We start from the raw sequence: 26,090 nt of genomic DNA on the forward strand, positions 1-26,090 counted from the left end.
AACAATAGACTGTTGTGTTTTTATAACGATTTTAAGTCACCAATCACTCATAAGGAATTGGCTAAACACGTTGTGGGTTTATTTATTTAAACTAGGCACAAGAGAACACATACACAGGGATAGAAAGCTTAAAGACATCAGTGGCAGGGCTGTGTGCGCTGTGTTCTGTCGCTCTCCAAGTCACTCACCATCCTGACTTGGAAATATATCTCCATTCCTTCACAGTTGCTGGATCAAAACTCTGGAACTCCCTCCCTAACAGCACATGGACTGCAGCGGTTCAAGAAGGCAGCTCCCCGCCACCTTCTCCAGGGCAACCAGGGATGGGCAGCAAATATTGGCCTTGCCAGCAATGCCCACATTCCATGAATGAATGAAAAGCATCTGTTTTGGGACTGCGTATGCCTACTTAATTGGTGCACTTGCGCCCAGGACCTACAAAGCTGACTCTGAACTGGGAGCCGCTTGTTGCCTGCCCCAGTGGGTGATATGCTGGTGGTGAGTCGAACCAGCAACGATGGGCATGGTGGGTAGTGCCAATCCGGAAGATGTGCGTAGATGTTGGGCTGAACTATAGCAGGAGGTTAGGAGCAGGGAGGCAGCATTCCGGCCTCTGAATCACTCATTTCACACCACGGAAAGGCTTCTCCCTGTATGAATGCTCAGGAGCTCAGGCAGCAAGCCTGATTGGGTGAAGTCCTTGCCACAGGCCAGCGGCAGGTGGAAGGTCTTCCCCCTCCCTCAAGCCATCCCTCAGTGAGGGTCAGCTGGCAGCCAGTCTGGCTGTGTGCAGGGCGATGGCATCAGGCCTTGCCACGTGTGTCAGACTGGACCACTGACCACAGTGACTGTGCCACTGGCCACAGTGACTTTGTCACTGGCCACAGTGACTGTGCCTGTGCTATTGAATTATGATCAATGTTTCTGCCTTAAAATTGCAGCCTTGACCACTGGCCTCTTCATTCCCAAATTATGTATTCTTATTGCTTTCAGAAAAAAAGGAAGAAAAGCATAAAATTCCAAAGGTGCAACTAACTGACTAATTGGAGTATAAAGTCTTTTATTTTTCCAGTCCAAGAACGAGGCGTAAATATAATCGCAGAACACCTGACAAAACATCCATCACAAAGCTAACTACGTCATTGTATCACCCTGCTCACATGATTTGCAACTTCCCCGGACAAGCTCCCAGCAGCGTCTCAAATTCTGGGGTCCGCTTGCCTGGCAATGATCAAATTACACATACCATTCAAAGTGTTGGGTGTGCCTCGTCCAACCCATTTCAGTTATTAATAAAAATGTCATGATTTTCTTTTCACTGCCTGCAACTCCTGCCACCAACCAGGAAGGTGCCAGGAAGAGTTGTGCGTGCCCTGCTGGCAAGGCCAGCATTTATTCCTCATTGTTCTTGCAAAGCTCATGTCCTCCACTGATCAGGTTTTAGCGTGAGGCCATTCAGTGCCCTTTGCCCCAGCCAGTCTGTGACGACAGAGTAGAGGACGCTGTAAATCTCTTGTGTTGAACACTGCAGTCAGGCCCTGTTAAAGGCAAGGATTTTGTGCTGACTTCAGGCCTCAACCCCCTTCCTCTGCACAGACATGAGCCTGGAGGACACCTCCATTCGGGATCAGGTGAAGGTAAGAGGATTGGGGCATTGTTGTGACATTATTCAAACTGTTTAGTTTAATGTGTAACACACAGCATACACTCTTGAAAAGCAAGGGAGCAGCAACTGCATGAGGGAGAGGTGCAGAATTCAGTGCTAATGTGGGAGAACTCACTTTAGAAAGAATCGTATTTCAATTCAATTTGGGAACTTATTACCATAACAATGGTGAGCATTAGACACAGGGTGTTGCCCATTACTCAAGGCGACTGCCAGTTATTCCTGTGTTTCTTACTCCCACTAGGTCCTAACACCACTATGTTACACACAGGTGCACATGCACACAGGCACATATATAGACTAACAGACCCTCACACACACACTCACATGCAAACACACAAAGCTAACTATATCAGACATGTACACACAGCCAGAGGCACACACAAACAAACAGATATACACAGAGACAGACAGACACACACAGAAACAGACAGACAGAAAGACACACACACACACACACACACACACACACACACACACACACACACACACAAACAGACACATGCTGTCAGGTGTTGGTTATAGTTCAACAACAAAAATACCTGGAAAAACTCAGTAGGTCTGATAGCATCTGCGGAGAGGGATACAGTTGACGTTTCAAGTCCGTATGGCTCTTCATCAGAACTAAGACATATAGAAATGAGATGAGTTATAAGCTGCTAGAAGGGGGTGGGACAGGAGAGCTCGATAGAGGGCCAGTGATAGGTGGAGGCCAAGAAGAGACTGCCAAAGATGTCATAGACAAAAGGACAAAGGGGTGTTGACGGTGGTGATATTATCTAAAGGATGTGCTAATGGGGACATTAAGGGAAGCAAGCTAGTGGCAGAAGGCCCTAGTGTGGGTGGGGTGGAGGTAAGGGATCAAAATGGACTAAAAGGTGGCGATGAAACAATAGATCAAAATAAATTTAAAAATAGGAGGGAAAAGAAAAAAATATAGTGTAAAAAAATTATAAATTATTGGAAAAAGGGGGATCAGAAAGGGGGTTGGGATGGAGGAGAGAGTTCATGATCTGAAATTGTTGAACTCAGTATTAAGTCCAGAAGGCTACAAAGTGCCTAATCGGAAGATGAGGTGCTGTTCCTCCAGTTTGCGTTGAGCTTCACTGGAACATTGCAGCAGGTCAAGGACGGACATGTGGGCTTGAGAGCAGGGTGGTGTGTTAAAATGGCAAGTGACAGGCAGGTCTGGGTCATGCTTGCGGACAGACCGAAGGTGTTCCACAAAACGGTCACCCAGTCTGCGTTTGGTCTCTCCAATGTAGAGGAGACCACATTGGGAGCAGCGAATGCAGTAGACTAAATTGAGGTAAGTGCAAGTGAAGTGCTGCTTTACTTGAAATGAGTGTTTGGGCCCTTGGGCGGTGAGGAGAAGGGGAGTAAAGGGGCAGGTGTTGCACTTTCGGCGATTGCATGGGAAGATGCTGTGGGAGGGAGTTGAGGTGTAGGGAGGGGATGAAGGAGTAGACCAGGGTGTCCCGGAGGGAACAATCCCTGTGGAAAGCCACCGGGGGGGGGTGGGGATGGGGGGGGTGTGAAGGGAAGATGTGTTTGGTAGTGGCATCATGCTGGAGTAGGCAGAAATGGCGGAGGATGATTCTTTGAACGTGGAGGCTGGTGGGGTGATAAGTGAGGACAAGGAGGACTCTATCATGTTTTTGGGAGGGAGAGGAAGGTGTTAGAGCGGATGCGCGGGAGATGGGCCGGACACGGTTGAGGGCCCTGTCAACCAGCGTGGGTGGAAAACCTCGGTTAAGGAAGAAGGAGGACATGTCAGAGGAACTGTTTTGGAAAGTGGCATCATCAGAACAGATGCGACAGAGGCGAAGGAACTGAGAGAATGGGATGGAGTCCTTACAGGAAGCGGGGTGTGAGGAGCTGTAGTTGAGGTAGCTGTGGGAGTCGGTAGGCTTGTAATGGATATTGGTGGACAGTCTATCACCAGAAATTGAGACTGAGAGGTCAAGAAAGGGAAGGAAAATGATAGAGGGGTGGAAATTGGAAGCAAAATTAATAAATATTTCCAGATCCAGACAAGAGCATGAAGAAGCACCGAAGTAATCATTGAAGTACCGGAGAAAGAGTTGTGGGAGGGGGCCTGAGTAGGACTGGAACAAGGAATGTTCCACATACCCCATAAACAAACAGAGATAACTGGGGCCCATGCGGGTACCCATAGCCACACCTTTTATTTGGAGGAAATGAAACAAGTTTAAGGAGAAATTGTTCAGTGAGAGAACAAGTTCAGTCAGATGGAGGGGAGTAGTTGTGGATGGGGATTGTTCAGGCCTCTGTTCGAGGAAGAAGCGGAGAGCACGCAGACCCTCCCGTTGAGGATGGAGGTGTTGAGGGATTGGACGTCCATGGTGAAGAGGAGGCGGTTGGGGCCAGGGAACAGGAAATATGATGTAGGGCGTGAGAGGAATTGCGGATGTAGGTGGGCAGAGACTGGAAAAGGGGAGAGAGAATGGAGTCAAGATAACAAGAAATGAGTTCCATGGGGCAGAAACAGGCTGACACGATCGGTCTGCCAGGACAGTCCTGTCTGTGGATTTTGGGTAGGAGGTAGAAGCGGGCCGTCCGAGGTTGGGCAACTATGAGGTTTATAGCTACGGGGGGAAGATCTCCAGGGGAGATGAGGTCAGTGACAGTCCTGGAAACAATGGCTTGATGTTCAGTGGTGGGGTCATGGTCCAGGGAGAGGTAGGAGGAAGTGTCTGAGAGTTGATGCTCAGCCTCTGCGAGGTAAAGGTCAGTGCGCCAGACAACAACAGCACCACCCTTGTCAGCGGGTTTGATGACAATGTCAGGGTTGGACCTGAGAGAACGCAGTGCAGCAAGTTCAGAGAGAGACAGGTTAGAGTGGGTGAGAGGAGCAGAGAAATTGAGACGACTGATGTCACACCGACAGTTCTCAATGAAAAGATCAAGAGCAGGTCAGAATCCAGAGGGAGGGGTCCAGGTGGAGGGAGAATATTGGAGACGAGTAAAAGGATCCTTTGAACAAGGAGAGGACTCCTGCCCAAAGAAGTGAGCATGGAGACGAAGACGGCAACAGAAGAGTTCAGCATCGTGCCGAGCCCGAAATTCATTGAGGTGAGGGCATAAGGGTATGAAACTGAGTTTTTGTTGAGCACTGAATGTTCAGCATCAAAGAGGGGAAAGTCAGGGGGGTATAGTGAATACACGGCTGTGGCTGGGATTGGAAGATGGGGTGGGGACGGAGGGACAGGCAGGGGTGGAGGGTCCTGGATGGGCGTTGGTGTCGATGAGCTGTTGGAGCTTGTGTTCCTTTGCACCTGAAAGAAAAAGACAAAGTTTCTTGTTGAGGCGTCAGATGAGACGAAGAATAAAATGAAACTGGGAGCAAGGACAGCTTAGAGATAGGGTGAGTCCGTGCTGCTGGAGGGAGAGGTCGAATGTGTTCATATGGCGGCGCATGGCACTGAGTGTGGATCAGGATGCGATGGGAACAACAGTCCGAGGAGCGTTGTATGTCCCAGGGATACCTGTAATCCTGGGTGGGTTTGAAACATGAGGGATGGAACTTCAGTTGGAATCCACATGGGGTATGTCGGAGATGGATTCAGTCACTGAGGAATGAAATATGGCTGTGAAAGCGAGTTTTAGTAAACACCTTGTCAAACACCAGGAGAGAAATGGAAAGCAATGAAGGTGAACAGGGCAAAAGAGAGAGGTGGAAATCCTATTGGAGAGAAGAGCAATACTTCTTCAAGGTAGACGTTCCTTGTCTAATTAAACATTAAGTTGGTTACAGTTCGATAGGTCTGAAGAAGTCTTCAAAGTCATACTTACATCTTTATTGACTCACAAATGTACAGTAAAGGGTACAAGCTAGGAGCTATCTCCATGCTTGCTGGTACACACAGCTCCGTCCAACATGCGGCTGAATCTGGGTGCAGGTCATGTGCTGTTTTATGCCACTGTACTCAGACCCACATTAACATTGTATGTGTTGGACCCTTACACTGAAACACAGGTGCGTGTGCACACACACACACACCCAAAAAAAATCAGAGGCTGACGGTGAGCTATACAGAGTAATTAAGGGCTAACCATGGGGGATAGAGGAAATAGCATGACACTTTTAGTGCTTATCCATAGCACAGGTCACAAGAGTTGGAGTCTGAGATCATTTTAACCTGCTGGGTTGTAACCTCAGCTAAGATCGGGTTTGCTCTTGTACTTACAGTCAGCTGTGACTGATCAGGAGGGACAGTGGGCTCCACATCCATTGCAACATCTGCATTCTGGAGCCCTCAGCCTGGCTATTTATCTCCCTCCATAGAAGAGCATAAGACGTAGGAGCAGAAGTGAGTAATTCAGCCCATCGAGTCTGCTCTGCCATTCAATGAAATCATGGCTGATCTGATAACCTTTAACTCCACTTTCCTGCCTTTTCCCCATAACCCTTGATTCCCTTATGGATTAAAAATCTGTCTATCTCAGTCTTGAATATATTTAATGACCCAGTTTCTACAGCCCTCTGCGGTAAAGAATTCCACAGATTCACTACCCTCTGGGAGAAGGAATTCCTCCTCATCTCTGCCTTAATGGGTGACCCCTCAATCTGAGATTATGCCCTCTGGTCCTAGACTCTCCCACAAGGGGAAACAACCTCTCAGCATCTACCCTGTCAAGCCCCCTAAGAATCTTATATGCTTCAATAAGGTCGCATCTCATTCTTCTAAACTCCAATGAGTACGGGCCCAACCTACTCAACCTCTCCTCATAAGAAAATCCCTCCATACCCGGGATCAACCTAGTGAAACTTCTCTAGACTGTCTCCAATGCCAGTATATCTTTCCTTTGATAAGGGGACCAAAACTGTTCATAGTATTCCACGTGTGGTCCAACTAGTGTCTTGTATAGCTCTAGCAAGACTTCTCTATTTTTATACTTCATTCCCTTTGAAATAAAGCCCAACATTTCATTTGCCTTCCCTGTCACTTGCTCAACTTGTATGCTAGCTTTTTGTGATTCATGCACGAGGACCCCCAAATCCCTTTGTGCTGCAGCTTTCTCCATTTAAATAATATTCAGCTCCTCTATTCTTTCTGCCAAAGTGCATAACCTCATATTTTCCCACATTATATTGTATTTGTCAAGTTTTTGCCCACTCACTTAACCTGTCTATATCCCGTTGTATACTCTTGTGTCATCATCACCACTTGCCTTCCCACCTATTTTTGTGTCATCCACAAACTTGGCGATAGCACATTCACTTGCATCATCTAAGTCATTAATATATATTATAAATAATTGTGGCCCCAGCACTGATCCCAGTGGCAGTCCACTAGTTACAGGTTGCCATCCTGAAAATGACCCTCTTATCCCTAGTCTCTGTCTTCTATTAGTTAGCCAATCGTCTATCCATGCTAATATATTACCCCCAACACCATGGGCTCTTATCCTATTAAGTAGCCTTGTGTGCGCCACCTGATCGAATGCCTTTTGGAAATCTAAATATATTACATCTACTGGTCCCCCTTTATCTATCCTGCTTGGTACCTGCTCAAAGAATTCTAATAAATTTGTAAGGCATGGTCTCCCCTTCAGGAAGCCATGCTGACTCTGCTTGATTATATTATGTATTTCTAAATGCTCTACTATTACATCCTTTATAACAGACTGTAACATTTTCCCAATGACAGATGCTAAGCTAACTGACCTATAGTTACCTCTTCCTCCCCTTTTGAATAAAGGTGTTACGTGGGAGTTTTCCAATTCTCTGGGACTTTTCCAGAATCTAAGGATTCTCTCTGACTCTTTCTCTCTCTCTCTCTCTCTCCACCTTCAAAATGCTCCCTTAAAACTTAATCTTCTAACATTGCTCAAATTCTTCTCCCAACATCTGTTCCCCATTGCAGACCTGGTTATGGTGAAGCTAGGATTAGTGGGCTCTTGCTGATGGACAGGGTGTAGATTTCAAAGTTCTGTGGAAGGGTCATGAGGACTGGAAACATCAACTCTTTTCTTCTCCGCCGATGCGGCCAGACCTGCTAAGTTTTTCCAGGTAATTCTGTTTTTGTTGTAGATTTCAAAGCTCTGCTTATGATTGAACAACATTATGATCTCCAACACTGAAGCAACATTGATCAGACACCTCCTGGTGTTGGGAGTTGTATAAGGTGATTAACACCTTAATCATCATTCAGACCCCAGTGTGCTGTTCCTCAAGATTTTTTTTATAACTTTATATGAAAACTGAATTTTTGTATCTTTAAAAAAATGCATTAATTTCTGCAAAGATTAGAATAAAGTTCGCAAAACAATTGTTTTGGCTGAATTACTTTTTTCTCCAAATTAACATTTGGGACAAGCTGAGATTAAATTTCTTCCAAAGGCTATAAATAGAATAAGATGAAGACTCAAGGTCCAGGTATAAGGTTCAAACTAAAATTATTTATAAAGCCAAAATATTGATTTTTATAAAACCAAACAGCAAGCTGTGACCAACTGGGATGATAATGTTCATTGAACTGCCAGTAAAGGGATGCTTTAAAGAGTAACAGCGCTGGCTATTGGTAAGATCAGTACTGCAAGATGCCGCAGCCAGCTTCAAAAAGGCTGTAACGTATTTCACAACCACCGGATCTCAATGTGCTTTACAACCATTGAAGCACTTTTTAAGCGTAGTCACTGGTGAAATGCAGGAAATGCAGCAGTCAGCATAAGCACAGGGAGCCCTCACAAGCAGGACTTGTGTTAATGACCAGATGATCTGTCTGTGATGTTCACTGAGGGATAAATATTGGCCAGGACATGGGGCAATAACTGTCCTGCTTTACCTGGAAATAGTTGCCACAGTGTCTTTTACGTCCAAACGAGCAGGCAGTTGGGGACCTCGGTTTAACATTTCATCCAAAAGATGGCACCTCCAACAGAGCAGCATTCCCTCAGTACTGCACCGGAGTGTCAGCCTTGATTTTTGTGCTCAAGTCCTGGAATAATGCTTGAACGCAGAGCCTCATGACTTAGAAGAGATGGTGCTACCAACTGGCACTAAAAATAAACACAGCTTGCGGTTATGTAGAAATTCTCACACCCTCAGGCCATTCCAAAGCTCTTTAAACTCAAAACATTATTTCAAGCACAGGTCCTGTTGTTTTGTAGGTAATGCTGTTGTCAATTTGTGTCCAGCAAGGTCTCCATGTTAGTAAAAGAATATAGAAGCATTGAGAAGGTGCTGAAAGGATTTACTAGAATTATATCAAAGCTGAGAGTTTATACTTAACAGGAAGGATTGAACAGGCTGGGGCTCTTTTCTCTAGGAAAGAGGAGGCTGACTGTGGACAGACTTTCTGTCTCCAAGTTTTTGGACAGAGACTAAAAGCTGCAGCTAGTATGGTTGGCAGAATGAAGAAGGCTACGAGTCCTCTGTGAGCTACCAGGCAGAATGTGGAGGGAGGATGGTCTCTAATCGAAGAGGCACAGTCTGCGGCAAGTCTCTGGAAGATTTGCCCTAGTGAGGCCTGGAGGAGGCCTTTCTACTGGTAGTCGGCTCTGGAATTCTCCGAAAACTGAGGGAAGCACAACAGTCACTCGATGTCACAACTCAGAAAAAGGGGAAGATGTGAACACATGGGTAGCTGGGAGTGGCTGTGGACTATTTCCTATAAAGGCTTTAATCCTGCGGGGAGGATGTTGTAATGTATATGTATGCATCATGGGGTTATCAATCATGTTAAAATATTAAAAAGGGGTATTTTTTTCTATCGTTCGTAACACTAAGTAATGTTTAATTAAACTTGCATTCAGTTTGTTTGTTAAAGTAAAAGTAACAGAGCTTGAAATCTTGTGCAATTCCTGTAAGTTGATCACAGGGAATACAAATTTTTTTTTAAAAGTTATCGGTCTTTCGGAATATTTTAACATAAATCAAAACAGTGCTGTACCTGCCCTGTGAGTGTTTGATGGGGACAGTGTAGAGAGAGCTTTACTCTGTATCTAACCCTGTGCTGTACTTATCCTGGGAGTGTTTGATGGGGACAGCGTAGAGGGAGCTTTACTTTGTATCTAACCCCATGCTGTACCTGTCCTGGGAGTGTTTGATGGGGACAATATAGAGAAAGCTTTACTCTGTATCTAACCCTGTGCTGTACCTGCCCTGTGAGTGTTTGATGGGAACAGTGTAGAGGGAGCTTTACTCTGTATCTAACCCCGTGCTGTACCTGCCCTGGGAGTGTTTGATGGGGACAGTGTAGAGGGAGCTTTACTCTGTATCTAACCCCGTGCTGTACCTGCCCTGGGAGTGTTTGATGGGGACAGTGTAGAGGGAGCTTTACTCTGTATCTAACCCCGTGCTGTACCTGTCCTGGGAGTGTTTGATGGGGACAGTGTAGAGGGAGTTTTACTCTGTATCTAACCCCGTGCTGTACCTGTCCTGGGAGTGTTTGATGGGGACAGTGTAGAGGGAGCTTTACTCTGTATCTAACCCCGTGCTGTACCTGTCCTGGGAGTGTTTGATGGGGACAGTGTAGAGGGAGTTTTACTCTGTATCTAACCCCGTGCTGTACCTGTCCTGGGAGTGTTTGATGGGCACAGCATAGAGGGAGCTTTACTCTGTATCTAACACATGCTGTACCTGATGGTACACTGTAGAGGGAGTTTTACTCTGTGTTAATCAGTATCACTGGGCATGAAAATAGACCTGAAATCTGATTAATTCTCTTCTCTATTGGCCTCAGAGTTACTATGGAAAACAGCTAAAAAGATCTGAAGACTTACAGACCGATGTATCCTGCTCAAAAGGGTGTGCCCCGTTCAGTAAATCAGCTCGTGATGCCATGACACTCATCCACCCGGAGGTTACTCAAAGGTACTTATTTTTCCAGGAACTGCCTTGTACCCATTGGAGGGTGGTTTGACATGCTGATGGGAAGCTGTGTGAATTTGATACACTTCATTCTGTGCAGAGCAATGGGAGTAGGCCCTCAAGCCTGTTCTGCCGTTCAACCAGATCATGGCTGATCTGTATCTTGACTCTAGCTACCCACCTTAGTTCCATAACCCTTTGACTAACAAAACTCTATCCAGCCCACTTTTGAAAATGTCAGTTGATGCCCCCAGCCTCAACAGTTTTGTTGGGAAGACAGTTCCAGATTCCATTACCCTGTGCATGAAGAAGAGATTCCTGACATTGCACCTTGTTAAGGTTAAGCTCCCTTCTTCTGGCCTCCCTCCACCAGGGGGAATAGTTTCTCTTTGTCTACCCTAAAGAATCCTTTAATCATCTTAAACACTTCTCTTAGATCACCCCCCCCCCCCCCCCAACCCCTTAATTAATTTCTACACTCAAGGGGCTGGATTTTATGCTTCCCCTCTCGAGAGTTTAAAGACTGTAAAATCGAATGGGTCATCTTCCCATTGCCCATCCAGGCCTGTCAGAAATTTTACGAGTTGGTTGTGGGTGGAGCTGAAGGGCTGCCCATTGCCCACCCACCCTTCAGCCCATTGAGGCTTTTAAGTTGCCAATTAATGGCCACTTAAGAGACTCATCCTGCCACTGCTGGTATTTTACCCATGCCTTGTGGGCTGTGGATCCCTGGGCCCATCAGAGGCATAGCCCCCACTCTGGCCATTCCCTCACCCTTTAGCCCCATCACAAGCCTCTTGAACCCAGCCCCCCCCCCCCCCCCCCCCCCCCCCCCTCCCCCACTATCACCCTCACAACCCCCACACTGAGATTCCCCGATGCTCAACCCCAGACTTAGCTGGGCTCCTTGGTGTATTGGGACTGCCTGTCGTCACAGTCATGGCCACCGCTCCTGCTGGCACTGAGGGGACTACAAAGCTGCCAGCCACCCGATTGTCTGTGCAGCTGTCTAAGGAGGGACCTTCTCCTGAGAAAGGAGCACTGCTCCCAGCGTTAACTTGCCGCGGGGTCATGGGAGGGCTCCTGTCTTGAGTTTTTGGCTGGAGTGGTCAGAGCAACCTGCTCTCTTAATTTAACCCTTTTAGCACCTGAATCATTGTGGTGAATCGACGCTGCACTCCCTCCATTGCCAATAGTTCGTTTTTGAAGTGTAGTGCCCAAAACTGAAGACAGTTACTCCATGAGGTCTGATAGGAGCTTTATATAACTGTCACCCCCACACCTTTGTATCCAGCTCTCGAAGTAAAGGCCAACATTGGGCTTTTGAATCATTTCTTTGTCCCTGTCCACTAGCCTTTAGTGATCTGCCTGCTGTGGATAGCCAATCTTGTTGGGTTACAGTTCTAAGGGAGCAGACCACCCTTTGTTTTAATATTTACTCTTTGTTTTATCATTCTCCAGCAATGAGCAAGGACAGTGCATGTCGGTGGACTATTTGACTGTGGAGGACATCACAGAGTCCAAGCCTACCCTAGCCTTGTGTCTGAACATAAAATTTCCATTGGGATCTGTAGATAATGTTCAGGAGAATGAACACAGGTTATTCTCTCATCCCCTTAGATAGGTATTCTACTTCGGCTGCAATCAACTAAATCCACAACATGGGAAACGAAACAGAAATTTGCTGGATTATATATAAGTATATGGGGAATAGAAAACATTTTTAAAAATTCTTTCATGGCATGTGGGCATCATTGGCTAGGCCAGCATTTATTGCCCTTCAGAAGGTGGTGGTACGCTGTCTTCTTGAACTGCTGCAGTCCTTGTGCTGTATGTACACCCACAGAACTGCTAGGGAGGGAGTTCCAGGATGTTGACCCAGTGACAGTAAAGGAACGGCGATGTAGTTCCAGGTCAGGATGGTGAGTGGCTTGGAAGGGAACCCCCAGGTTCCCATCTATCTGCTGCCCTTGTCCTTCTAGGTGGTAGCATTCGTGGGTTTGGAAGTTGCTACCTAAGGAGCCTCGGTGAGTTCCTGCAGTGCATCTTGTAGATGATACACACTGCTGCTATTGTGCGTCGGTGGTGGAGGGAGTGAATGTTTGTGGATGGGGTGCCAATCAAGTGGGCTGCTTTGTCCTGGATGGTGTCAGGCTTCTTGAGTGTTGTTGGAGCTGCCCTCATCCAGGCAAGTGGGGAGTATTCCATCACACTCCTGACTTGTGCCTTATTATATTATATCATATTATAAAATTATACAAAAGTTTAAGAAGAAACTGCTTCCAGTGGCAGGAGGGCTGGTACCAGAGGACACAAGCTAGGATAGTAGGCAAAATTGTCAGGAGGAGGCCAGGAGAATCACGAATTCACATGTCTGTTCCTGTAGCATTCAACCAAGTGTTAGGTCCAGATTACAATCTAGTCAGGGCCATTCCCCATATAAATCTCATTTTGTTGGCTCAGGAGAATCACACAGAGCAACCTAAAAATATAAGAAATAGGGGTCAAGTTGGCGGATTCAACAAGATCATGGTTAACCTTCTACCTCAACTCCAGCTTCCCGACCTATTCCCATATCCCATAATTCCCTTAGTACCCAAAAATGTATCGATCTCTGCCTTGAATGTATTAAATGGCTGAGCCCTCACAGCTCTCTGGGATAGAGAATTCCTAAGATTCACAATTTTCTCAGTGAAGAAATTGCTCCTCTTTTCAGTCCTAAAGGACCTACCTCTTATTCTGAGGCTGTGACCCCATGTTCTAGATTTCCCAGCCAGTGGAAACATTTTCCAAGCATCCAGCTTGACCATTGAAGCCCATTGCAGCCCAGGCATCCTATAGTCGTGTGTGGAAGCATTGCTGGTGGCATCCATCTTTGTATGCCAAGGAAAGCAATTGGATCCTTCCATAGTCTTGCCCCTCCCTATCTCTGTAACCTCCTCCAGCTCTAGAATGCTCTGGAAATCTCTGCAGTTCTCAAATTCTGGCCTCTTGCACATCCCTTATTTTGAATCCTCCATATTGGCAGCCATGACTTAATCGTCCGGTCCTTAAGCTCTGGAATTCCCTCCCTAAACCTCTCCAGCCCTCTATCTCCTTTGAGATGCTGCCTAAAACCTACCCTATGACCAAGCTTTCAGACATCTCTTCTAATGTGTCCTTATGTGACTTGCTGTCAAAATTGTTTTATAATGCTCCTGTGAAGCACTTTGGAACTTTTTTTAATGTTAGGAGTGTTAATCAACCAGAAGTTGTTATTGTTGTTGTTGTTTGAGGCATGTACATAATCTCTTTTATATAATTTCATGAAGATACAGCAGTTGAGGAAATGGACCCAGTCTGGGACATGGCGGTCAGACTAATGGCACCAGCCTGGGAGATGGTGGACAGGTTGATGTGCCCAGTCTAGGTCCTGGTGACTTGGTTGATGGGACCAGCATGACATGCACTGGCCAGGGTGAGGGGAGTTGGAAGACAGGCTGAGATTCCATGGGCAACAGGATAGTTTTCATCCCATTAATCAAGGCTTTCCCTAAACCCAGGTCTATGCAACCCAATCACCTCCACCACATTTATTTAATAAATGTGCACTATCTGTTTTGTTCAGTGAGGTCCGGTGTTCTGAGTTAATTTTTTCATCCACTCCCACTCCTGTGACACACTCACTCAACATTATTGCTCATTATTCACAGTTAGGGATAATCTGGAAAACTGACTCCTTCCACGTGACAGTGGAAATGGCTAGAAGTGCAAGGAACATGAATATTAACCTCATTCTCTCTCTCTCTCTCTCCCTTTCTATCTGTCTCTATCTCCATCTCAATCTCTCTCTATCCCTGACTTTTACTTCTGTTTCTCATCTCTGTCTTCATTTGCTCTTTTTGTATTTTTATCTGTCTCTCTGTCTAACCCTGTCCTTGATTTCCTCTGTATCTACTTCATTCTGTACCTGTCATCTCTCTCATTCTGGCTTTGCCTCTGTGTGTGTCCCTTCCTTTGTCTCTGTCTCTCCCTTTGTCTCTGTGTCCCTGTCTCTCTGTCACTAACTCTCTTTCTGTCTCGTTTCCCTTTGTCTCTATCTCTTTCTCCCTTCCTTTGTCTGTCTTCCATTCTGTCTCTGTGCCTTTCTTTGTGTGTGTGTGTCTCTCTCTCCCTCTCTCTCTATCTCAATCTCTCTTGCTCTCCCTGTCTCTCTCTGCCCCGGCTTTCTCTATCTCTCTCCCAACCTTTCTCGCTATCCCTGTTCATTTCCTTGGCTGTTTTCCAGGTATTTTGGATGTGGGCTCGTAGTTCCGGAGAAGCTGGAAGGATGTCATGTGTTGGATTTGGGAAGTGGTTCTGGTCGGGACAGCTATCTCCTGAGCAAGCTGGTGGGACCCAATGGTCATGTAATTGGAGTGGACATGACGGATGAGCTAGTAAGGAAATAGGAGAATTATTGATGTTGTCATTGTTGTCCTCTCGGCTAGACTCCAGGATAAATATGTCTTCAGGTTTATTCCCATTATTCTGCAAACATTCATGGTTTGCTTCATTCCTGGAGTTACTCACTGGTACCTTAATTAAGTAACCATTCTTCATGTGTGAGCCAAAATAGTAAGAAAAAGTAAGCTATTCGACTGTGGATAGCATCATAGCTGAACTCGATCTGGTCATTGAGGTGCCCTGCCATACCTTTATTTATTAGGTTACTAAATACATTCCTGAGCTTAACTCACTGACCTAAATTAGAGAGCAAAAAACAATAACAGTCTCCAAGCAATCACCTACCTACTGTTCTACAGCACTACTCCTTAATATTTTTGTTGTTTTTGGATTCACTGAGCATATGTTGCTCCTTGCAGGTCTCTGCTCTGCCCTGAGCCTTCAATCCTGCTCTATTTATGCTCCTGCCTTGGCTGCTGTTGCCATCTTCACTCAGGACAATGCTCAGGATCTCACCTCTAAACCAGAAGGTGTGGAGTACAAATCCCACTGCAGAGACATGACCACTAAAAGCTATGTTGATACTCCAATGCTGCACTGTCAGAGGTGCCACCTATCGGGTGGCACATTAAAATGAGGCCTTGTCAATTTTTTATATTATTGTTTCATGGGGTATGAGCATCCCTGGCATTACAACCCGCCCCCAGGAGAGGTTCCCCAAAGTTGTTGATCCAGGTGAGACCCTTCAATTTGTCACCGTCTGACTGGGACACCCCCAAATTGTTACTCCCCGTTTGAGGATAGATGAACTGGCTCCTTGCCTTTATTCAGCAACACCCCACTCTCCTGGTCGCAACAAGGTTTAATCTAAATAGGATCCCTTTTGTGGATATCTTTTTCCCAGACCTAATCGTTCTGGTTTTGAAGGAGCCAATTTGATCAGACTTTCTTGAGTTAAAGGTAAGAGTAAGTATGTTAACCACTAAAGGCAAGAAAGGATAAAGCACCTGCCTATACGTTCACACAGATTAAATGTCAGAATTTAGTTGACTTTTGGGGAGTAGGTGATTAAGTGTTGCAGCCATTGTGATTCAGGATTCCAGTAGAGTTGACTCCGCTAGACGAATAGTCGGTTTCAAGGTTCCAGTAGTGTTGAGTTTGGCAGAGAGGGAGAGAGATCGGGGATACCTGCAAAATGGCGAATTTCAGGGGTACTGTGTGTGGCGGTTACTTCTGAGTCAAACTTCCAGCACTTGCTCTCTCTCAGAACACCCACCAACTGACAGGCCCCAGGGCAGCTTTTCAGCTCACTTTTAAACCCTTCTTTGCGTATTCCAAGTGGGAAGTGAACTCACAAATCTGTCTGGGCATTGCTCACAGGATTTCTTGATGACATGATCCTCATCTCCCATTGTCTCTACCGGAGGGAGCAATTAGTTTCTGGATGTCTTTAGAGGTACCTTGTCTGGCAACAGGGTGAGGTTCCATTACCTCTTTGGGAATCAGCCTGCAGCATTCCAGCCAGTAGCTTGTGTTCATTCATGACACTGGGAAGGTCAGCATTTGATGCCCATCCCTAATTCCCCTTGAACTGAGTGACTTGCTCAGCCATTTCATTCAAAGGGCAGTTAAGCTTTGGGCTTGGAGCCACATGTAAGCCAGACCAGATATAGGTGGCAGATTTCCTTTCTAAATTGTTGTCATGAAACAACAGTTGATAATGGTTTCATGGCCACCATTACTGAGACTAGCTTTACATTCCAGATATGTTAACGGAATTCAAATTCCACCAACAGCCTTGATGGGATTTGAACCCATGCCCCAGGTGCCCTAGCCTGGGCCTCCAGTCCAGTGACATTGCCGCTCCACCAGCATCACTCCTGCCTTCAGTATGCTGTAATGCTTCATCTAACTCCATGCGGTACCTGCCCTGGGAGTGTTTGATGGGGATGGTGTAGAGGAAGCTTTACTTTGTATCTAACCCCGTGCTGTACCTGTCCTGGGAGTGCTTGATGGGGACGGTGTAGAGGGAGCTTTACTCTGTACCTAACCTCATGCTGTACCTGTCCTGGGAGTGTTTGTTGGGGACAGTGTAGTGGGAGCTTTACTCTGTATCTAACCCCATTCTGTACCTGTCCTGGGAGTGTTTCATGGGATAGTGAAGAGGCAGCTTTACTCTGTATCTAACGCATGCTGTGAATGATACCCTGTTTCCTCACTCTGCTCTATTTTTCCTCCAGATCCAAGTCTCACGAAAGTATATCTCATATCATCAGGAGAAGTTTGGTTACCAGGAACCAAACATAGAGTTTGTCCAGGGATACATTGAGAAGCTGGGAGCCGCTGGGATTCAATACAACAAATTTGATGTTCTGGTGTAAGTCAGGAAAATTCTGGCTGATTTGTTTGATGTCTTTTTAAATCTGACTGCTTATTAAGTTGGCCAATTCTCTTCTATACTCTCCTGAAGGCACTGAATTATTTTTTATTTGTTCATGGGATGTGGGGTGTGGGCATCGCTGGCTAGGCCAGCATTTATTGTCCATCCCTAATTGGCCTTGTTCAGAGGGCATTTAAGAGTCAACCACATTGCTGTGGGTCTGGAGTCACACGTAAGCAGATTTCTTTCCCTAAAGGACATTAGTGAACCTGAACTGGACTAGGCATATAAAAATCCAGTAATTGTTTTGCCATCCCAACATCACTTAGATATCAAGGCTAGAATTAAAGTATTTTGTTATTTTCAGCATACTAAAATACAACATTATTAAGATTATTGCCTTGTTTTGTGTCTTATGGTATATATTAAAACTATGCGGCTCTTCTCTGAATCTGAAAAATGGGTTGATGAATCATTCCAAAAAAGCATTCCAGAAATTGCAAGTACTTCAACTCTAATTAAACACAAAAGCAACAGTCCAACAGGAGGTTACTTTCCAAACATTTGCGAAAAGCAAAATTCCTGGAGTTTTAAATGGCGAGATGGGTGATGATATGAAAGAATCAGATTTAGATGCTCAGCATCCGTCCAAAACAAAGTAGATTCGGACAGATCAGTTTGCACAATAAATGCAAATAAAAGCAGGTCAGAGACTAGGAATCCTGTGATGGGTAACTCACCTCCTGACTCCCAAAAACTGTACACGATCTGCAAGGCACAAGTCAGGAGTGTGATGAAATACTCTTCACTTGCCTGGATGAGTGTAGCTCCAACAACACTCAAGAAGCTTGACACCATCCAGGACAAAGCAGCCCACTTGATTGGCACCCCATCCACAAACATTCACTCCCTCCACCACCGATGCACGGTAGCAGCAGTGTGTACCATCTGCAAGGTGCACTGCATGAATTCACCAAGGCTCCTTAGGCAGCACCTTCCAAACCCACGACCACTACCATCTAGAAGGACAAGGGCAGCAGATAGATGGGAACACCACCACCTGGAAGTTCCCCTCCAAGTCACTCACCATCCTGACTTGGAAATATATCACCGTTCCTTCACTGTCGCTGGGTCAAAATCCTGGAACTCCCTTCCTAACAGCGCTGTGGGTGTACCTACACCAGAGAGACTGCAGTGGTTGAATAAGGCAGCTCACCACCACCTTCTCAAGGGCAACTAGGGATGGGCAATAAATGCTGGCCCAGCCAGCGAAGCCCAAATCCCGTGAATGAATAAAAAAGATGGGTTTTTATGACAATCGGCAATGGTTTCATGGGCATTATCAGGCTTCTCATTCCAGATTTTTATTGGTTCAAATTTCACCACCTGCTGTGGTAGGATTTGAATCTGGGTCTCTAGAGAATTGCCCTAGGTTGCTGGAGTACTAGTCTAGTGACAATACCACTACACCACCACCTGCCCTTGCCAGGGGTGCTTTTGGTAGTTTCATTAGTCATGGGCAGCCTCTCTCATACCTCCTTCAAGTTTTTCATCATGGGTATGTCCAGACCAAAAGTGGAGGCAGGTATTCCACTACAAAAGGTATCACAATCGAGCCCAATCTAGAGCCTTGATGCCCCTAGCACCGATTAGAGGAAAGCAACTCACCACAGTCCAATGGGATCTTTACATTGTGCTGTACCAGTTTATTAATCCCCTTGGAGAAACATTCCGTTCTGGATAACTCACCTCAGGAAAGATAAAGCTGGGATTTTTTTTCATACAATGAGTTTCCCCCACCTGCCCCCATCACCAATTGGAGAACTGGTGGAAAGCTTGTGTTTCTTCCGTGGGGGAGTCCCAACCCAATTAAGTGCCTTAACTGGCCTCTCATGGGATTTAAGGTCTCGCGAGTGGAAATCCTGCCCACCCCTGAGAGGCCAATTAGAGGCTAGCAGTTCTCCATTGCCGGAAGCACGACCCTCAGTATCTGTGGCTGCCACCAGGAATGCTATAAGGACTTCACCAGGGATCCCTGGACACAGGTGAGGGTCTAGATGGGATGGGGTTTGGGGGGAGTGGGGTCTCTGGAGAGGTCGGGGGCAGGGGGACGGGAGAAAGGGCAGGGGGTTTGGCTGAGAACAGCCAGCCCTCTTTCCGATGCTGGGTCCCTCAATAGGGCATTGAGCGGCTGTCGATGAGGAACCTGGCCCCTCACCCACAAAGAAGATTGCAACCAAACCTGACAGGGGTGTCCTTGGGGGGACATGGGAGTCCCATTAAATCCCCGAGCCACCACTGAATCCCATGGGCTCAGGGATAATTGGTGTCCAGTGGCTCATTAATGAACCTAATTGTTGGCAGACAGGATTCCCATATTCTGCCCCCACCCCAGTTCCTGCCCCCGACTTAATTGGGGCCAGTTTTCCAGATGCCAGGGGTCTGATGCAGGTTGTCTCGGACCACCAGCCTCCCCTCCAATGCCCCTCCTTCATTCGCACTCTGGTGGGTTCACTTAAATTCCTCCCATGCAGGGAGCGCAAGTTTACCAGGGTAATACCAGTGGATGAGACGGAAGGTAGTAAATGTAATCTTGCTATTCGAGAAAGGAGGGAGAGGGAAAATAGGGAGCTAGAGGCCAGTTAGCCTGACATCAGCCATTGGGAAAATACTATGGCACTGTTTAACAAAGCACTTAGAAAATCATAATATGACCAGGCTTTATGGCTTTATGAAAGGGAATCTGTGCCTGATAAAACAATTCATGTTTTTTGAGGATGTAACTAGCTGGATAGCCAATGGATGTGGTATATTTGGACTTTCAAAAGGCATTCCACAAGGTTTTGCATAAAAGATTATTAGACAAGACAAGGGTTCATGGAGTTGGGAGTAATATGTTAGCATGGAGCGAGGATTGGTTAATGAACAGAAAGTAGAGAGTGAGGATAAAAGAAGCATTCACGTTGGCAGACTGTAACCAGTGGAGTGCGGCTAGGACCAGTGCTGGAGCCTCTTTTACAATCTATATTAATGACTTGTCAAAGATACTGACAGGAACGTGTGTAAGTTTGCTGATGATACAAAACTGGGTGGGACGCTCAGCTGTGAGGAGGACACAGCGAGGCTATAAAGAAAATAGGGTGGAAATGTGAGGTTATTTGCTTTAGTAGGAAGAATAAAAAAATCAGAATTTTTTTTTTAAATGCTGAGAAAGTCCAGTAACTTTTGGGTGTCCTTGCGTAAGAAACATAGACAGTTAGCATGCAGGTACAGCAAGTGATTCGGAAGGCAAATAGCAAGTTAACCTTTATTGTAAGGTGATTGGAGTACAAGTCTAAGGAAGTCTTGCTACAATTGTATAGGACTTAGGAGAGGCCACATCTGGAGTACTATGCGCAGTTTTGGTCTCTCTTCCTTATTTAAGGAAGGATATACTTGCCTTGGAGGTGGTACAGTGAAGAATCACTGATTGGTTCCTGGGATGAGAAGCTTGTCCTATGAGGAGAAACTGAGTGAATTGGGCCTGTGATCTCTGGAGTTTAGAACTTTGAGAAATAATCTCATTGGAACATACAAGATTCTGAAGGGGCTTGATAGGGAAGATACTGAGGGGTTGCTCCCCTGCTGGGAATCTGAATTAGGGGGCACAGTCTCAAAATAAGGGATTGGCCATTTAGGGCTGAGATGAAGACAGATTTCTTCACTCAGAAATTTGTGAATCTTTGGAATTCTCTACTCCAAAGAGCTGTGGATACTCAACCATTGAGTATATTCAAGACTGAGATCGATGTATTTTTTGGATTCTATGGGAATAAAGGGAAATGGGGATAGGGTGGGAAAGTAGAGCTGGGATAGAGGATCAGACATGATTGTATTGAGTTGTGGGGCAGGCTCGAAAGCTGTGTGGCCTACTCTGCTCCTATTTCTCATGTTATTTTGGGGACAGCTTGCATTAACTTGACATGTACTCTGTTGAAATTTTCAGGTGGAGAGTTTGACTAGAAGGTGTTTAAGTTGACTCAAAGATTTGGCAGGGTGGATTCAGAGAAACTATTCACCCTGGTGGGGCCGTCTAGAAGAAGGGACATAAACTTCAAATTAGAGCCAAGTCAATCAGGAGAGAAATCAGGAAGTACTGCTTCACACAAACGGTGGTGGGAACCTTGGAATCTCCCAAAAAGGCTCCTGGTGCTGGGTCAATCGGAGCTTTTGAAACTGAGATCAATAGGTTTTTGTTGAATAAGGGTATCCAGGAACAGGAGCTAAGGCAGGTTAATTGAGTCAAGTTACCAATCGGCCATGCACAGGGGGCTGAGTGGCCTCTTTCTGTCCTTATGAGCCAATTAAGTGCATTTTTAACTCCCTAACATCTTCGCTCGTATTTCTTTTTTCAGCTCGAACTGTGTCGTCTGCCTGTGCCCAGACAAGAAGGCAGTCTTTGAAGAGGCCTACCGGGTTCTTAAGGTTGGTACCGTGCTCTCGCTGGTGTCCAGGTTGCTTACTGTCCTCAGTGTCAAATGCCCCACATGCTGAGAAGGCCGGGGCATTTCAGAGGCTGAGAGATCTCCGTGAGTAAAATGCTTTGCCACTGAACCCATCGTTTCACTCGACTGCCCACCCCCCTTGTGAAGTCACTCGACAGCGCCTTCCAAACCATCACCTCTGCCATCTAGAATGAGCAGCCACATTAGAACCGTCTGCAAGTTCCCCCACAGAGTCAAACACCGCCCTGACTTGGATCTACACCGTTGTTCCTTCACTGTCTCATGGACAAGAACAGTTCAAGAAGGTGGCCCACTGCCACTTCCTCAAGGGCAATTAGGAATATGCAATGAATGCTGGCCTTGCTAGCGATGCCCATGTTCTGTGAATGAGTTTAAAATAAGCTCTCGGGTGGGGATTTTATGCAGAGCGTAGGCACTGTCCTCGTCCTGTCCCCACCCAGTGTTTATAGCAGCTACATGGATAATCAGGAGGAGAAACAAAACTGATTCCACCACGTCCTTAGCCCCGGGACCAATTGCATGGTCAAGATCAGAAGCTAACCAAGGGGAGGATCATAAGAGGGAGGTTGTGAGGTTTTGGGGGAGGGAGGGGTGGAGGGTGGAGGAGATTTGCCCCCAGAAGCTGTTCCTGTGTTCCTCTCAACATAAATCATGGTTGGCCATCCTCCCAGTGTCAATAATGGTTGACCAACTTCCACCCTGACCATAGGTAACATGTGCTACAGAAAGGGGGAGGTGATGGCATAGTGGTATTGTCACTAGACTAGTAATCCAGAGACCCAGGGTAATGCTCTGGGGACCTGGGCTTGAATCCCACCATGGCAGATGGTGGAATCTGAATTCAATAAAAATCTGAAATGACGACCATGAAACCATTGACTAATATCCTTTAGAGAAGGAAATCCGCCATCCTTATCTGGTCTGGCCTACATGTGCCTCCAGTACCACAGCAATGTGGCTGGCTCTCAAATGCCCTCTGAAATGGCTGAACAAGCCACTCAGTTGTATCAAACCGCTACAAAGCCTCAAACTGGACTGACAACCGGAAATGGCAACAGCAAACTCAGCCTGTTGACCTTGCAAAGCCTCCTTCCTAACATCTGGGGACTTGTGCCAAAATTGGGAAAGCCGTCTCACAGGCTTGCCAAGTGTAGAACTTCAGTGTCCATCACCAAGAGTGGCTCGGTAGCACCATGACTGACCAACTTGCTGAGTCCTAAAGGACATAGCTGCGGAAAAACATACTTGACCTCATCCTTACCAACCTGCCTGCTGCAGATGCATCTGTCAATGACAGCATCAATATGAGTGTCCACTACACAGGACTTGTGGAGACGATGTCCCGACTTCACATCGAGGATATCCTCCATCCTGTGTGTGGTACTACCACTGTGCTAAATGAGATAGATTTTGAACAGATACAGCAACTCAAGACTGGGCAATCATGAGGCGCTATGGGCCATCAGCAGAGGTAGAATTGTACTCAAACACATGGCCCAGCTTGCCCCACAATCCCATAACCAATGGATCAGATCTAAGCTCTGCAGTCCTGCCACATCCAGTGGTGAATAATGCTGGACAATTAAGCAACTGACTGGAGGACAAAGCTCCATAAATATTCCCATCTTCAATGATGGGGGAGACCAGCATATCAGTGCAAAAGATAAGGCTGAAGCATTTGCTACAACCTTTAGCTAGTAGTGCTGAGTGGATAATCCATCTCGGCCTCCTCCAGAGGTCCCCAGCATCACCGATGCTAGTCTCCAGCCAATTTGATTCACTACACACATGATATCAAGAAACAGTTGAAGGCACTGAATACTGCAAAGGCTATGGGCCCTGACAATATTCCAACAAATCCAACCCAGCCGATTACTGCCCCATCAGTCTACTCTCGATCATCAGTAAAGTAATGGAAGGGGTCCTCTACAGTGCTATCAAGCGGCACTTGCTTAGCGATAACCTGCTCACTGATGCCCAGTTTGGGTTCTGCCAGGGCCACTCAGCTCGTGGCCTCATTACAGCCTTGGTTCAAACATGGACACAAGAGCTGAACTCCCAAAGTGAGGTGAGAGTGACTGCCCTTGACATCGAGGTCACATTTGACCGGGTGTGGCATCAAGGAGCCCTAGCAAAACTGGAGTCAATGGGAATCAGGAGGAAAAGTCCCCATTGGTTGGAGTCATACCTCACACAAAGGAAGATGGTTGTGGTTGTTGGAGGTCAATCATCTCAGTTCCAGGGCACCACTGCAGGAGTTCCTCAGTGTAGTGTCCCAGGCCCAACCATCTTCAGCTGCTTCATCAATGATCTTCCTTCCATCATAAGGTCAGAAGTGGGGATGTTCGCTGATAATTGCACAAGGTTTAGCATCATTCGTGACTCCTCAGATACTGAAGCAGTCCATGTCCAAATGCAGCAAGACCTGGACAATATCCAGGCTTGGGCTGACAAGTGACAAGTAACATTCATGCCACACAAGTGCCAGGCAATGACCATCTTCAGCAAGAGAGAATCTAACCATTGCCCTTGATGTTCAGTGGCACTACCATCACTGAATCCCCCACTATCAACATCCTGGGGGCCACCATTGACCAGAAACTGAACTGGGCTAGCCATATAAATACTGTGGCTACAAGAGCAGGACAGAGGCTAGGAATCTCATGACGCATAACTCACCTTATAACTTCCAAAAGCCTGCCCACCATCTGCAAAGCACAAGTCAGGAGTGTGATGGAATACTGTCCAATTGCCTGGATGAGTGCAGCTCCCACAACACTTAAGAAACTTGTCACCATCCAGGACAAAGCAGCCACTTGATTGGCACCACATCCACAAACATTTACTCCCTCCACCACTGATGCACAGTAGCAGCAGTGTGTACCATCTGCAAGATGCACTGCAGGAATTCACCAAGGCTCCTATCTCAACTCCACTTTCCCCTTTTTTTCCCATTGTCCTTGATTCTCTCAGTGCTCAAAAACCTGTCACCTCAACAACTGAGCATTCACAGTCCTCCACAGTGGAAAATAGCAAACATTCACAAATATCTGAGTAAAGAAATGCCTCCTCATCACAGTCTTAAATGGCTGACTCTCTTTGCCCTGACTATAGCTCCTAATTCTCCAGGAGAAGCAGCCTCCCAGCATCTATTCTGTCATTAAGAATTTTATGCATTTCAATGAGATCGCCTCTCATTCTCCTAACATACAGGGTCCTTCTACTCAATATCTCCTCATAGGACAACGACCTCACCCCAGGAATCAATGTAATGAACTTTGTTGCATCCATTATTAGAGTTTGGCTTTGACCTTTCAACCACCCTTGCCTCGGGTTGTCCTGCCACAAGTTATACTCTCGCCATTGTAGTTCTTCGGTTTGCAAAGGCATCCAATCCTTTCCACCACTGTGGGCTGCTGTGTCTAAGGAAGGTCAGTCAACATTAAGGAAGCTAATATTAGCCTCCATGGTGTTGGGATGAAGGATGGTAAAAGTCAGTGTCACTAGCTAGGGCATGCTGCTGAAGGTATATGTGCATTCATTTTATTCATTCATAGGATTTGGGCTTCGCTGGTAAGACTAGAATTTATTGCCTGACCTCACTTGTCCTTAAGAAGGTCGTGAGCTGCCACCTTGAATACAGCCCCATGCTAGCCCATTTCAGAGAGAGCTTCAGAGCCACCTGCATTGCTGTGGGTCTGTAGGCCAGACCAGGTAAGGACAGCAGGTTTCCATCCATAAAGGAATAATAGTGAATCAGTTGGGGTTTCACAGCAATCCAGTAATTTGATGGTCACCAATACTGACACAAGCTTTTTAGTTCCAGATTTATTTAATTAACTGAATTTAAGTCCTCCAGTTGCCTTTGTGGAATGTGAATTCACATTCTGGTTAAATAGTCAGATCCTCTGGATTACCAGTCCAGTAACATGACCACCGTGCTACCAAACCCCATATGGATATCTAGGGACAGAATTAAGCTCAACTAGATGCCTGTCTCCACGACCATGGTCAAATAGCCTGTCAACATTGCCCGTCACACATGACAACTTAGACAGGTTACAAGGAGGCTGCTTGTTAGTGACTTATAAACTTTTAAGTAATTTCTCAAGATGATACAGGTCAAAGATATTTATTCCTTTCAGAAGAGTTAATCATACAATGATAACCAGGACCATAATAATTACATTAAAACTTAGCAACACCAACAGTACAGTATGCTAGAAAATTTGCCATGTTACAGTTCTTAAGCTCAAAGGCTGATCTGGTCTCTTT

General features: G+C 46.1%; 1 protein-coding gene across 1 annotated transcript in view; it reads left to right on the forward strand.

Moving 5' to 3' along the window:
• The first annotated feature begins 1,348 nt into the window (after window positions 1-1,348).
• Window positions 1,349-26,090, forward strand: part of zgc:153372 (uncharacterized protein LOC767695 homolog) — a 39,357-nt gene continuing 14,615 nt past the window's right edge. The window contains exons 1-5 of the mRNA XM_041210986.1: window positions 1,349-1,637; window positions 10,378-10,508; window positions 14,773-14,923; window positions 17,171-17,307; window positions 21,705-21,774. Of these exons, the coding sequence (XP_041066920.1) occupies window positions 1,599-1,637; window positions 10,378-10,508; window positions 14,773-14,923; window positions 17,171-17,307; window positions 21,705-21,774 (528 nt within the window). The 5' untranslated portion in view covers window positions 1,349-1,598. The remainder of the gene's footprint in view (window positions 1,638-10,377; window positions 10,509-14,772; window positions 14,924-17,170; window positions 17,308-21,704; window positions 21,775-26,090) is intronic.

This window comes from Carcharodon carcharias, chromosome 18 (genome assembly GCF_017639515.1).
Source record: "Carcharodon carcharias isolate sCarCar2 chromosome 18, sCarCar2.pri, whole genome shotgun sequence".
In the NCBI taxonomy this organism is placed as follows: domain Eukaryota; kingdom Metazoa; phylum Chordata; class Chondrichthyes; order Lamniformes; family Lamnidae; genus Carcharodon; species Carcharodon carcharias.